At 49.2% G+C, this 15,163-nt stretch overlaps 1 protein-coding gene across 5 annotated transcripts in view; it reads right to left on the bottom strand.

Annotated features, from left to right (window-relative positions):
- The window catches only part of LOC110489384 (tax1-binding protein 1 homolog A), a 55,979-nt gene that overhangs the window by 22,037 nt on the left and 18,779 nt on the right, over positions 1-15,163 (bottom strand). For 4 of the 5 annotated variants that reach the window (XM_036971545.1, XM_036971550.1, XM_036971546.1 and 1 more), the window contains exons 4-10: positions 14,839-15,026; positions 10,938-11,096; positions 2,295-2,443; positions 1,930-2,020; positions 1,824-1,880; positions 1,536-1,721; positions 1,213-1,464 (exon numbers count right to left, since the gene is read on the bottom strand). In XM_036971545.1, coding sequence (XP_036827440.1) covers positions 1,213-1,464; positions 1,536-1,721; positions 1,824-1,880; positions 1,930-2,020; positions 2,295-2,443; positions 10,938-11,096; positions 14,839-15,026 — 1,082 coding nt within the window. The remainder of the gene's footprint in view (positions 1-1,212; positions 1,465-1,535; positions 1,722-1,823; positions 1,881-1,929; positions 2,021-2,294; positions 2,444-10,937; positions 11,097-14,838; positions 15,027-15,163) is intronic. The other variant, XM_036971549.1, reaches the window with a different exon arrangement.

The following is a 15,163-nucleotide window of genomic DNA, read 5'->3' as shown; positions in this document are numbered from 1 at the left end:
TTAGATACTGCTGCACTGTGGAATTGTTAGATATTACCTGTTAGATACTGCTGCACTGTGGAATTGTTAGATATTACCTGTTAGATACTGCTGCACTGTGGAATTGTTAGATATTACCTGTTAGATACTGCTGCACTGTGGAATTGTTAGATATTACCTGTTAGATACTGCTGCACTGTCGGATCTAGAAGCACAAGCATTTCACTATACTCACAATAACATCTGCTAACCATGTGTATGTGACCAATAACATCTGCTAACCATGTGTATGTGACCAATAACATCTGCTAACCATGTGTATGTGTCCAATAACATCTGCTAACCATGTGTATGTGACCAATAACATCTGCTAACCATGTGTATGTGTCCAATAACATCTGCTAACCATGTGTATGTGACCAATAACATCTGCTAACCATGTGTATGTGTCCAATAACATCTGCTAACCATGTGCATGTGACCAATAACATCTGCTAACCATGTGTATGTGTCCAATAACATCTGCTAACCATGTGTATGTGACCAATAACATCTGCTAACCATGTGTATGTGTCCAATAACATCTGCTAACCATGTGCATGTGACCAATAACATCTGCTAACCATGTGTATGTGTCCAATAACATCTGCTAACCATGTGTATGTGACCAATAACATCTGCTAACCATGTGTATGTGTCCAATAACATCTGCTAACCATGTGTATGTGTCCAATAACATCTGCTAACCATGTGTATGTGTCCAATAACATCTGCTAACCATGTGTATGTGACCGATAAAAATAGATTTGATATACTTGAAGAAATTAGGAGATGGTAATCTCCCTGAATGTTTAATGCCCCACCCAGCAGACTGTTGACCAATAACGTTCACGTTGTCATGCTGCGTCACACCGTTGCTAAGCTAATAATCACCCAATCCCTTCATAAAAGTCAGGGTGAGTCAAGAAATCTGCCTATTTTCCTTGACTATACAATATTCCATAGAGCAAGTTAATTATCTCACATCTCTGAAAAGATTTGTAATGTGCTTCTTGTTCATGTAATTCATGCTAATGTTGCGTTTTGTGCTAGCGCCCAATTGACTCCCATTCACTCCTTTACCCAGAATGCACCACACAGTCCATTTACAACGTAGGGGCAAAATGCACAATGGCCGTTAATATGAACTGAATGGAGTTTACCATCTTCTTATTTCTGTTATGGTCCCCTTACCACTTCCTGCTGGGAGGTGGTCCTCATGTGGTCCAGCTGCGTCTCCATCCTCCGGCATTCGGCCTGGGCATCGGCCAGGCTGGCACGGAGGGCATCGGCCTCTAGGCGGGCGCGGTACAGCTCGGTCATGGTGCGATCGCGGGCATTCGCTGAGTCACGGAGTTCCGACGCCAACCTGGCGGCCTGCTGGCGAGAGGCCTGGAGCTGCTCCTCACACTGGCGAAGCTGCTCCCTCAGACGACCCATCTCAGCCTGGAGAGAAGGCAGAGCAGACAGGTTAATACACACACACACACACACACTCCCCCCACAATCCCCTTCACCTTGTCTACAGCGTGTGTGTGCAGCTCTTTCTCCAGGTGGTCTTTCTGAGTGACGCAGGCTCGGAGCCTGTCCAGTTCTTCCTGGAACTGAGCGATGGTCACCTCTCTGTTGAGCTCCACAGCCTTCAGCATCTGCAGCTCTGCACTCAGCTTAGTGTTCTCCAGCTCCGTGCTGCGCAGGTGGCCCTACACACACACACAATTAGAAACTCCAGACATACAACTGCGTGCACACACACACACACACACACACACACACACACACACACACAGGGTGTATCCTCTCACCATGTAGAGGTCCCTCTCGTCCTTGTCGTTCTCCAGCTCCGTGCTGCGCAGGTGGCCCTACACACACACACACACACACACACACACACAGGGTGTATCCTCTCACCTTGTAGAGGTCCCTCTCGTCCTTGTCGTTCTTCAGTTGAGTCTCCAGACGGTCTCTTTCTGCTGTCAGCTTCTTCAACCTGTCTCTCAGACTGGACAATAACAACAACCATCACAACAGATACAGGATTCCACTGCAATAACATCAATAATGTTAGTTCTCTGTAGAGTATCTATGGTGTGTGCATTTCTCATCACCAGTCCAGTTCCTATCTTTCCAGTGTGTGTGTTCCTCCTCACTAGTCCAGTTCCTATCTTTCCAGTGTGTGTGTTCCTCCTCACTAGTCCAGTTCCTATCTTTCCAGTGTGTGTGTTCCTCCTCACCAGTCCAGTTCCTATCCTTCCAGTGTGTGTGTTCCTCCTCACCAGTCCAGTTCGGTCTCTTTCTGCAGTCCTCTCTGTGTGACTCCCAGTAGGTCCTCCTCCAGCTGTCTGACCCGGTCTGTGGCCTCCTGCAGCCTCCTCCTCACCTCCTCCCTCTCCTCTGACAGGCCCTGGGAGGAGCGCAGCAGCTCCTGCAACCACACCAAACTTAACCTGTCAATCACAAAGTCAAACAATCACAGACACAGGAAGTCAGTCCAGTCAGACCAAGGGTGTCAAACTTGGTTCCTGGAGGGCTGCCGAGTGTTTGCTGGTTTCCTTTCAATTTGTTTTCAATAAAGACCTAGACAACCAGGTCAGGGGAGTTCCTATCTAATCAATGACCTTAACAAGGGTCGGGAGGAGCAAAACCCTACAGATGCTTGGCCCCCCTGAGTTTGCCCCTTTGTCGATCAATGGAAATGCTGTGTGATAATGAATGTCAGGCCTATTTCCCTTCAAACACACTGGCTAGTTTTCCCTCCTAATGTTCTGAAGAGGAGAGGAGACAGGGAGAGGAAGACCGTACTAGCCTGTACCTGGTCCAGCCAGTAATCTCTCCTGTTGGAACACGCTCATGTTGAGAAGTAGAGGACATTAAATCACCCACAACACACACTGCACCTGACAGACAAGAATGCACACACCCCTCCATCTCGCAACACACACACACACACACTTGTGCATCAGACGCAAACAGACAGGTGCAGTATACGAAAAATATATAAAACAAACACACACACCTCGTCTCCCTTGGGCTTGGATCCCTGGATGGCCGTACGATTTAACTGCAGACGTTTGGGAGGCACTTCAGCAGCGCATTAAGACCTTATAAAAAGTGTCATCGTAAAACTAGCAGCCGCAAAATATGTACTTATGTTTTCATGTTCCAGCTAAAGGATATTTTAATCAGTGCTGACTAGGTGTATCCCTCTTTCCCGTACTCCACACACACACACACACACACACACACACACACACACACACACACACACACACACACACACACACACACACACACACACACACACACACACACACACACACACACACACACACACACACACACACACACACACACACACACACACACACACACACACACACACACACACACACACACACACACACACACACACACACACACACTTCAAGCAAAGTTCATGTCTAAGAAAAAGCACCAGGGGGCAGTAAGAGACTGGTTCCAATATCATCAAACTTCTCCCCTGGCAGTTTGGTTATTCACTCTACAGCACAACAAATGTTATTTAAAATAAATCACAACATTTAAGTCATTCTCAGCAGTTGCACTAAGATAAAAGATGAGACAGGAAAAAGAGAGAGAAAGACAGAGGGGGAGAGAGCGAGAGAAAGAAAGAGAGAGCGATGGAGAGAAAGAGAAAAACACAGAGAGGGCGAGAGACATAGTAGTGCCCCTAGTAGAATGGCGTGACTGGGTCATGTTTGTCCCTAAAGCTGGGCAGGGCCTTGTTTCACTCAGGTGGTTTTGTGGACACCAGTCTCTCATTCCACACACATTGCAAGCGGGTGGCATTGTTAGTGTGTGTCTGTGCGGGTGAATGAGAATGTGTGTGTGTGGGGAGGCGGAGTAGTTTGTGGGATTGACTGTGTGTGTGTGTGTGTGGGCTTGACGTCATATTTGATTACTCTGTGGTTGAGATGGAATCGCCCTGACGCCAGATGCTTGGGAGACCGTATCCCGTTAACGTTCAGGCCCAGTGACTCAGATCATTAAAGAGGGACAGAGAGACTGGCACACACACACACACACAAACAAGCAAAGAAAAAAAAAAGAAAAAATAATGACAGTCTGCAAATACACAGTTCACAAAGAGACGCACACACACACACACACACACACTGCTTTGTGTGTACAAACATGGACAGAGATCATTCATAAACTTCAGGCCTTTGATGTTTTTAACCTGTGATCACTGAAGAGGAACTGGCACCGACCGACTACTCACAGGTGTCTCTCCTGCTTCCCCTCTCTGTACAGCTTCCTGACTACAATATACATTTGGAAAGAATTCAGACCCCTCAACCTTTTACACATTATGTTACGTCACAGCCTTATTCTAAAATGGATTCAATTGTTATTATTTTCCTCATCAATCTACACACAATACCCCATAATGACATCACAATACCCCATAATGACATCACAATACCCCATAATGACATCACAATACCCCATAATGACTAAGCAGAAACAGGGTTGCAGAAATGAATACATAAGTATTCAGACCCGTTAAGAAGGACTTTGTTAAAGCACCTTTGGCAGCGATTACAGCCTCAAGTCTTCTTGGGTATGACGCGACAAGCTTGGCAAACCTGTATTTGGGGAGTTTCTCCCATTCTTCTCTGCAGATAGTCTCAAGTTGCTGCACAGCTATTTTCAGGTCTCTCCAGAGATGTTCGATCGGGTTCAAGTCTCGGCTCTGGCTGGGCCGCTCAAGGACATTCAGAGACCTGTCCCGAAGCCACTCCTGCAACTCCTGCCTTTACATGGCTGTGTGCTTAGGGTCATTGTCCTGTTGGAAAGTGAACCTTCGCCCCAGTCTGAGGTCCTGAGTGCTCTGGAGCAGGTTTTCATCAAGGATCCCTCTGTACTTTGCTCCGATCCTGACTGGTCTCCCAGAACCTGCCGCTGAAAAACATCCCCACAGCATGATGCTGCCACCACCATGCTTCACCGTAGGAATGGTGCCAGGTTTCCTCCAGACGTGACACTTGGCATTCAGGCCAAAGAGTTCAATCTTGGTTTCATCAGACCAGAGAATCTTGTTCAGGCCAAAGAGTCCTTTAGGTGCCTTTTGTAAACTCCAAGCAGGCTGTCATGTGCCGTTTACTGAGGAGTGGCTTCCATCTGGCCGTTCTACCATAAAGGCCTGATTGGTGGAGTGCTGCAGAGATGGTTGTCCTTCTGGAAGGTTCTCCAATCTCCACAGAGGAACTCTGTCTGAGTGCCCATCGGGTTCTCTGTCACCTCCCTGACCAAGGCCCTTCTCCCCCGATTGCTCAGTTTGGCCGGGCGGCCAGCTCTTGGAAGTCTTGGTGGTTACAAACTTCTTCCATTTAAGAATGATGAATCACTGTGATCTTGGGGACCAGAAATGTTTTGGTACTCTTCCCCAGATCTGTGCCTCGACACAATCCTGTCGTCTCGGAGCTCTATAGACAATTCCTGCAACTTGGCTTGGTTTAGATCTGAAATGCACTGTCAAATGTGGGACCTTATATAGACAGGTGTGTGCCTTTCCAAATCATGTCCAATCAATTGAATTTACCGCGGGTGCACTCAGAATCAAGTTGTAGAAACATCTCAAGGATGATCAATGGAAACAGGATGCACCTGAGGTCAATTTCGATTCTCAGAGCAAAGGGTCTGAATACTTAAGGTATTTTTTATATACACTCTTTATATACATTTAGTCGACTGGTCGATTGTTTGGTCGATAAGACTTTTGATCTTTAGTCGAGCAATCAGTCGCAAAATTACTGTTATTTCTTTCATGGTGCACAAGACACCGGTCTGATTCGCACCTGTCTCAGTGGATTCATCCCCCATTGCGGAGGCTGTGGGGATGGCACAGTCCATCACTCTAAGACGTGCATTACTGAAATTGTATATGGTGATATTGTGTAAGAACGATGGTGCAACACTAAGAAAACAAATATTTCAGAACAAATGTGCCAGCTCCCGCGTTGGATAGCGGTCACTGTCTGCGGTTCTGAAACACTGTGCTGTTGAATTGAAGCCTTTTCCTAGACCATGTTGCTATGTGCATAATAGCAAAGTTAACCGGCATATTGGTGTTGAGAACAATGCGGTGAGAGGAAACCAACTTAATTAGGTCCATAATCAATAGCCTAACCTGTTAAATGTGCCTGGCTTTATAAATCATCCATATATTCAGTAGCAGTCAAAAGTTTGTACACACCTCCTCATTCAATGGTTTATTTATTTATTTTTACTATTTTCTACATTGTAGAATAATAGTGAAGACATCAAAACTATGAAATAACACATATGGAATCATGTAGTAACCAAAAAAGTTTTAAATTAAAATATATTTTATATTTGAGATTCTTCAAAGTAGCCACCCTTTGCCTTGATGACAGCTTTGCACACTCTTGGCATTCTCCCAACCTGCTTCACCTGGAATGCTTTTCCAAGTCTTGAAGGAGTTCCCACATGCTGAGGACTTGATGGCTGCTGTTTCTACACACTGCAGCCAAACTCATCCCAAACCATCTCAATTGGGTTGAGGTAGGGGTGATTGTGGAGGTCAGGTAATTGTGGAGGCCAGGTCATCTGATACAGCACTCCATCACTCTGCTTCTTGGTCAAATATCCCTTACACAGCCTGGGAGGTGTGTTGGGTCATTGTCCTGTTGAAAAACAAATGATAGTCCCACTAAGCGCAAACCAGATGGGATGGCGTATCGATTCAGAATGCTGTGGTAGCCATGCTGGTCATGCGTGCCTTGAATTCTAAATATATCACCTACAGTGTCACCAGTAAAGCACCTCCACACCATCGCACCTCCTCCTCCATGCTTCACGGTGGGAACCACACATGCAGAGATCATCCGTTCACTTACTCTGCGTCTCACAAAGACACGGCGGTTGGAACCAAAACTCTCATATTTGGACTCATCAGACCAAAGGACAGATTTCCACCAGTCTAATGTCCATTGCTCATGTTTCATGCCCCAAGCAAGTCTCTTCTTCTTATTGGTGTCCTTTAGTAGTGGTTTCTCTGCAGAAATTCGACCATGAAGGCCTGATTCACACAGTGAAGGCCTGATTCCTCTGAACAGTTCATGTTGAGATGTGTCTGTTACTTGAAGTTTGTGAAGCATTTATTTGGGCTGCAATTTCTGAGGCTGTTAAGTCTAATGATTTTCCGGATTGACTGACCTTCATGTCTTAAAGTAATGATGGACTGTTGTTTCTCTTTTCTTATTTGAGCTGTTCTTGCCATAATATGGACTGAGACATATTTTATCAAATAGGGCTATCTTTTGTATACCACCAATCCCTTGTCATACAACTGATTGGCTCAAACGCATTAAGAAGGAAAGACATTTCACAAATTAACAAGGCACACATGTTAATTGAAATGCATTCCAGGTGACTACCTCATGAAGCTGGTTGAGAGAATGCCAAGAGTGTTTAACAATTTATTGATTAATACATGATTCCATATGTGTTATTTCATAGTTGTGATGTCTTCACCACTCTTCTACAATGTAGAAAATATTTTTTTATATATATATTTTTTTTTAATTGAATGAATAGCTGTTCTAAAACTTTTGACCGGTAGTGTATATATACAGAAATAAGACATTTTGCCTGTTTGTTTAATAGCGTACTGATTCCTTGAGCACCAAGCCTCACACAACCATGTTGGATAAAGCAATTTCACAAATTCAGCTGTTTTTAATCTTTGCTATGCTGTAATAAAGGCTTTATACATTCTTGTTTTTTAACTGAAAAGCAGCACCTGTTTGTCACACATACTACTGATGCAGCCATCACTCCTATACCCTCTTTTCTTATTATTATTATCATTGTTATTATGATCATCATTATAATATGACTAATGGCATTACCATCAGTAAGGTTAGTATAGCAGCCTTGCATAACTACCATCGATCTGTAGGCCTAAGGCCTGTTCAGAGGTCTTCATACCATAACTTACTTAGGCCCATATGTCAATATATCGGCTGCTCTACCCATCAATCATGCAATCGTCCATGTCATCACACAGCATACGAAATCAAACATTTTAGTTTGAAAATGAAATAACAAAGGAAGCCTTGAATAATTAGCCTAAACTATAAAGACACCATTCCATGTCGGCAATTGTATTCACGAACGCATGCGACTGTTTTTAGTCTTTGCTGTAATAAAGGCTTTACAAAAAAGATACACATATACATGTATTTAGTGTTGTTAACACTGTTCCAAATGGTCATTTATATTGTAACCTAACAGCACCTGTTTGGCACAGACAATACCCAGGCAGCATTTGCTCCTAACCTTATTTTTCTTCATCACCAGTTGCTTCCACAACTAAGTCAAATTTCTTCCACAGATCTGACTTCCCCTTTCCCTCCTGAGCAACCAGTAAACATTCCCCCATTTCGAGTTTATTTTCACATTCTCCACATCCATTTTGCTGTCACATGTGTTACAGTGTTGGGAGTTTGTTATAACCAATTTTTTGATGTGATTGTGACAGGCTATAGGTCAGGCCCTATTGGTCACGTGCATGAGATGCATACATGTGGCACGTAAAGAGAGCAAGGGTTCAGGGAATAGGGAAGGTTTTTCCTAAACAAATGAAGGTTTTGGTAACAGAACTTTCTGTGGAGGTCGTTGCAGCAGGGAGGAGAGAGACAGCTGCTTGTTGTCTCTCTTTTTTCACCAAGTCTGAGCCTGGCCCGGTGAACTCCCTCTAGAGCCATTTGTATCTTAATTCTTTCATCAAACAGTGTACTTAATGCATCCAACAAGCTCAGTGCATATAGTTGATTTTATTAAAACACATAGGGTGTGTCTATATATGGAAAAATACACATTTTAACATTTCAACCATGGATTGTGCAGCCTCCTGTGCTCATCTCTCTTCTCCCTTCATCTCCCTCTCTCCTCCTCCTTCCCCCCTCTCTTCCTCTCCTCTCCCTTCATCTCTTTCGCTCTTCCTCTCCCCCCTCTCCTCTCCCTTCCTATCCTCCTCCCCCTTCTGCTCCCACTCCTCTCGTCCTCTCCCTCTCTTCCTCTCTCATTCTCTCTTCCTCTCCACTCCCTTCCTCTCCCCTCTCTCATCCTCTCCCTTCCTCTCCCCTCCTTTCTTCCTCTTCCTCTCATCCTCTCTTCTCAAATTCCTCTCCACTCCCTTCCCCTCTCCACACCTTTCCTCTCTCCTCTCCCTTCCTCTCTCATTTCCTGTCTCATCCTCCCTTTCCCTCCTCTCCTTTCCTCTCCACTCCACTCCCATCTCTCCCTTCCTCTCCTCTCCCTTCCTCTCCCGCTCTTCTCCTCTCCATTCCTCTCTTCCTCTCTCCTCTCCCTTCCCACCCTCTCCGCTCTTCCCCCCTCACATCTCTTCCCTCCTCTCTCCCCCTCTTCCCTCCTCTCCTCCCCACTCTTCCTCTCTCTCTTCCCCAAATCCTCTCCATTCCTCCCTCTCTTACCCCCACTCCTCTCCTCTCCCCTCATCCTCTCCTCTCCCTCTTCTCTCCCCCCTCCTCTCCCTTCCTCCCTCTCTTCCTCAATCCTCTCCATTCCTCTCTCCCTTCCCCCACTCCTCTCCCTTTCCTCATCCTCTCCCTCTCTTCCCTCTTCTCTCCCCCTCTCCTCCCTCCTCTTTCTCTACCTTCCTCCCTCTCTTCCCCCAATCCTCTCCATTCATGCCTCTCTTCCCCCCACTCCTCTCCCTTCCTCTCTCCTCCCCTCTCCTCTCTCCCCCTCTTTCCCCTCTCCATTCCTCCCTCTCTTCCCCCCACTCCTCTCCCTTCCTCTCCCCTCCTTTCTTCCTCTTCCTCTCATCCTCTCTTCTCAAATTCCTCTCCACTCCCTTCCCCTCTCCACACCTTTCCTCTCTCCTCTCCCTTCCTCTCTCATTTCCTGTCTCATCCTCCCTTTCCCTCCTCTCCTTTCCTCTCCACTCCACTCCCATCTCTCCCTTCCTCTCCTCTCCCTTCCTCTCCCGCTCTTCTCCTCTCCATTCCTCTCTTCCTCTCTCCTCTCCCTTCCCACCCTCTCCGCTCTTCCCCCCTCACATCTCTTCCCTCCTCTCTCCCCCTCTTCCCTCCTCTCCTCCCCACTCTTCCTCTCTCTCTTCCCCAAATCCTCTCCATTCCTCCCTCTCTTACCCCCACTCCTCTCCTCTCCCCTCATCCTCTCCTCTCCCTCTTCTCTCCCCCCTCCTCTCCCTTCCTCCCTCTCTTCCTCAATCCTCTCCATTCCTCTCTCCCTTCCCCCACTCCTCTCCCTTTCCTCATCCTCTCCCTCTCTTCCCTCTTCTCTCCCCCTCTCCTCCCTCCTCTTTCTCTACCTTCCTCCCTCTCTTCCCCCAATCCTCTCCATTCATGCCTCTCTTCCCCCCACTCCTCTCCCTTCCTCTCTCCTCCCCTCTCCTCTCTCCCCCTCTTTCCCCTCTCCATTCCTCCCTCTCTTCCCCCCACTCCTCTCCCTTCCTCTCTCCTCCCCTCTCTCCCCCTCTTCCTCTCCTCCCCCTCCTCTCTCCCCCTCTTCCTCTCCTCCCCCTCACCTCTCCCTTCTTCTCTTCCCCCCTCACCTCTCCCTTCCTCTCCCCCCTCTCCTTTCCGCTCTTCCCCCTCTCCTCTCCGTGACTCTCCTCTCTTCTTCCCCTCACCTCTCCCTTCCTCTATTCCACCCTCACCTCTCCCTTCCTCTATTCCACCCTCACCTCTCCCTTCCTCTCTTCCCCCCTCACCTCTCCCTTCCTCTATTCCACCCTCACCTCTCCCTTCCTCTCTCCTCCCCTCACCTCTCCCTTCCTCTCTCCTCTACTCCACCCCTCTCTCTCTCTTCTTTCCCCCCTCCCCTCTCCCTTCCTCTCTTCCCCCCTCCTCTCCCTCCCTCACCTGGTTGTGCGTGCGTAGAAGGTAGCAGGTCTCCCTCTCCTGCTCCCTCTCTCTGTGCAGCCTCCTGTGCTCCTCCTGCAGCTGCTGTTTCTCCTTCTGAAGGTGATGTAATCTCTTCAACAGCTCCCTGCGCTCCTGCTGCGCCTCCTCTACACGCTGCTGCTCACCACAGGAGGGGAGAGGGGAAGAGAGGAAAGGGGAAGAGAGGAGAGGAAGGGGGAGGTGAGGGGGGAAGAGAGGAAAGAAAGGGAGAGTGAAGAGGAAATAAAGGGAGGGAAGGGAGAGGAGAGGAGAGGAAGAGAGGAAGGAAGAGGAGAGGAAATGAGAGGGGTGAAGAGAGGAAAGGAGAGGAGAGGGGGAAGAGAGGATAGAAGAGGAGAGGAAGGGAGAAAAGAGGAGGGGAGAGGAGAGGGGGAAGAGAGGAAGGGAGAGGAGTGGGGGGAGAGAGAGGAAGGGAGAGGAGAGGAAGGAAGAGGCGAGGGTGGAAGAGAAGAAGGAAGAGGAGAGGGAGAGGAGAAAGAGAGGAAGGAAGAGGAGTAGGAAGGGAGAGGAGAAAGGGAAGAAGGGAGAGAAGAGGAAGAGAGAGGAAGGGAGAGGAGAGGAAAGGAGAGGGGTGAAGAGAGGAAGGGAGAGGAGAGGGGGAAGAGGACGGATAGGAGAGGAAGGGAGAAGAGAGGAAGGAAGAGGAGGGGAGAGGAGAGGGGGAAGAGAGGAGCGGGGGGAGAGGATGGGAGAGGAGAGGGGGACAGAGAAGAAGGAAGAGGAGAGGGAGAGGAGAAAGAGAGGAAAGAAGAGGAGAGGGAGAGGAGAAAGAGAGGAAAGAAGAGGAGGGGGGGAGAATAAGGAAGAGAGGAAGGGAGAGGAGAAAGAGAGGAAGGAAGAGGAGTAGGAAGGGAGAGGAGCGAGGGGAAGGGAAGAAGGGAGAGAAGAGGAAGAGAGAGGAAAGGGGTGAAGAGAGGAAATAAAGGGAGAGGAAGGAAGAGGAAAGGAGAGGGGTGAAGGGAGGAAGGGAGAGGAGAGGGGGAAGAGAGGAGCGGGGGGAAGAGACGAAGGAAGAGGAGAGGGAGAGGAGAAAGAGAGGAAAGAAGAGGAGAGGGGGGAGAGAAGAAGGAAGAGAGGAAGGGAGAGGAAAGCGGGGAAGAGAATAAGGGAGGAAGGGAGCGGAGAGGGGAAGAGAGGAAGGAAGAGGAGAGGAAAGGAGAGGGTTGAAGAGAGGAAGGGAGAGGAGAGGGGGAAGAGAAGAGGAAGGGAGAAGGGGGAAGAGAAGAGAAAGGGAGAGGGGGGAAGAGAAGGGAAAGGAAGAGGGGGGAAGAGAAGAGGAAGGGAGAGGGGGAAGAGAAGAATGAAGAGAAGAGGGGGGAAGAGAAGAAGGAAGAGGAGAGGAAGGGGGAAGAGAGGAAGGAAGAGGAGGGGAGAGGGGAGGGGGAAGAGAGGAGCGGGGGGAGAGAGAGGAAGGGAGAGGAGAGGGGGAAGAGAAGAAGGAAGAGGAGAGGGAGAGGAGAAAGAGAGGAAAGAAGAGGAGAGGGGGGAGAGAAGAAGGAAGAGAGGAAGGGAGAGGAAAGGGGGGAAGAGAATAAGGGAGGAAGGGAGAGGAGAGGGGAAGAGAGGAAGGAAGAGGAGAGGAAGGGAGAAGAGGGGAAGAGAAGAAGGAAGAGGAGAGGAGGGAAGAGAAGAGAAGAGGAAGGGAGAGGGGGGAAGAGAAGAGTAAGGGAGAGGGGGAAGAGAAGAGGTGGGAAGAGAAGAAGAGGGGAGAGGGGGAAAAGGAGAGGAAGGGAGAGGGGGACAGAGAAGAAGGAAGAGGAGAGGGAGAGGAGAAAGAGAGGAAAGAAGAGGAGAGGGAGAGGAGAAAGAGAGGAAAGAAGAGGAGGGGGGGAGAATAAGGAAGAGAGGAAGGGAGAGGAGAAAGAGAGGAAGGAAGAGGAGTAGGAAGGGAGAGGAGAGAGGGGAAGGGAAGAAGGGAGAGAAGAGGAAGAGAGAGGAAAGGGGTGAAGAGAGGAAATAAAGGGAGAGGAAGGAAGAGGAAAGGAGAGGGGTGAAGGGAGGAAGGGAGAGGAGAGGGGGAAGAGAGGAGCGGGGGGAAGAGAAGAAGGAAGAGGAGAGGGAGAGGAGAAAGAGAGGAAAGAAGAGGAGAGGGGGGAGAGAAGAAGGAAGAGAGGAAGGGAGAGGAAAGCGGGGAAGAGAGGAAGGAAGAGGAGAGGAAAGGAGAGGGTTGAAGAGAGGAAGGGAGAGGAGAGGGGGAAGAGAAGAGGAAGGGAGAAGGGGGAAGAGAAGAGGAAGGGAGAGGGGGGAAGAGAAGGGAAAGGAAGAGGGGGGAAGAGAAGAGGAAGGGAGAGGGGGAAGAGAAGAATGAAGAGAAGAGGGGGGAAGAGAAGAAGGAAGAGGAGAGGAAGGGGGAAGAGAGGAAGGAAGAGGAGGGGAGAGGGGAGGGGGAAGAGAGGAGCGGGGGGAGAGAGAGGAAGGGAGAGGAGAGGGGGGAAGAGAAGAAGGAAGAGGAGAGGGAGAGGAGAAAGAGAGGAAAGAAGAGGAGAGGGGGGAGAGAAGAAGGAAGAGAGGAAGGGAGAGGAAAGGGGGGAAGAGAATAAGGAAGGAAGGGAGAGGAGAGGGGAAGAGAGGAAGGAAGAGGAGAGGAAGGGAGAAGAGAGGGGAAGAGAAGAAGGAAGAGGAGAGGAGGGAAGAGAAGAGAAGAGGAAGGGAGAGGGGGGAAGAGAAGAGTAAGGGAGAGGGGGAAGAGAAGAGGTGGGAAGAGAAGAAGAGGGGAGAGGGGGGAAAAGGAGAGGAAGGGAGAGGGGGAAGAGAAGAGGAGGGGAGAGGGGGGAAAAGGAGAGGAAGGGAGAGGGGGAAGAGAGGAAGGAAGAGAAGAGGGGGGAAGAGAAGAAGGAAGAGGAGAGGAAGGGGGAAGAGAGGAAGGAAGAGGAGGGGAGAGGGGAGGGGGAAGAGAGGAGCGGGGGGAGAGAGAGGAAGGGAGAGGAGAGGGGGGAAGAGAAGAAGGAAGAGGAGAGGGAGAGGAGAAAGAGAGGAAAGAAGAGGAGAGGGGGGAGAGAAGAAGGAAGAGAGGAAGGGAGAGGAAAGGGGGGAAGAGAATAAGGAAGGAAGGGAGAGGAGAGGGGAAGAGAGGAAGGAAGAGGAGAGGAAGGGAGAAGAGAGGGGAAGAGAAGAAGGAAGAGGAGAGGAGGGAAGAGAAGAGAAGAGGAAGGGAGAGGGGGGAAGAGAAGAGTAAGGGAGAGGGGGAAGAGAAGAGGTGGGAAGAGAAGAAGAGGGGAGAGGGGGGAAAAGGAGAGGAAGGGAGAGGGGGAAGAGAAGAGGAGGGGAGAGGGGGGAAAAGGAGAGGAAGGGAGAGGGGGAAGAGAGGAAGGAAGAGGAGAGGGAGAAGAGAGGAAGGAAGAGGAGAGGTGGGAAGAAAAGAGGAAGGGAGAGGGGGGAAGAGAAGAGTAAGGGAGAAGAGAGGAAGGGAGAGGGGAAGAGAGGAAGGAAGAGGAGAGGAAGGGAGAAGAGAGGAAGGAAGATGAGAGGAGGGAAGAGAAGAGGAAGGGAGAGGGGGAAGAGAAGAGGAAGGGAGAGGGGGGAAGAGAAGAGTAAGGGAGAGGGGGAAGAGAAGAGGGGCAAAGAGAAGAGGAGGGGAGAGGGAGAAAAGGAGAGGAAGGGAGAGGGGGAAGAGAGGAAGGAAGAGGAGAGGAAGGGAAGAAGGAAGAGGAGAGGAAGGGAGAGGAGAGGGGGGAAGAGAATAAGGAAGAGGAGGAAGGGAAAGAGAAGAAGGAAAAGGAGAGGAAAGGAGAGGAGAAGAGAGGAAGCCAGGAGCCAATTGTATAAAGTAGATTAGAGTTTTTTGACATATATTTGGTAATTGCATTTAGACTGTAAACTGGTACATTTTGATGGCTATACTGCATCTCTGTATGTGTACCTCCAGACTGCTCTTGGTGGTCACCACCAGTATGTCTGAGTTGTTGTCGTCCTCGGTAACGGTGAGACAGTCCTCGGTGGGCGTGGCTGGGCGAAACAGGAAAGGCGTGCTGGCGCCTCTGATGTCACCCATGTGCGTGACGTAACAGAGCTGATAGAACTCCCCGTCACTCTTGGGAACATAGTGCCCTGCATAGGAGACAGATTGTTAGGACGTTACGAAGGTTGTGTAGTGTGCCATTTTGAGACAGTATCATCAGGTGAATTGGAGGAGTGCTGATCTAGGACCTGGTCCCCCTTGTCCATATAATCATACTCATTATGAT

This window comes from Oncorhynchus mykiss, chromosome 32 (assembly GCF_013265735.2).
Source record: "Oncorhynchus mykiss isolate Arlee chromosome 32, USDA_OmykA_1.1, whole genome shotgun sequence".
Classification (NCBI taxonomy): Eukaryota; Metazoa; Chordata; class Actinopteri; order Salmoniformes; family Salmonidae; genus Oncorhynchus; species Oncorhynchus mykiss.
Note: the sequence above shows the minus strand (reverse complement) of the source record. Positions and strands in the feature narration are given on the sequence as shown.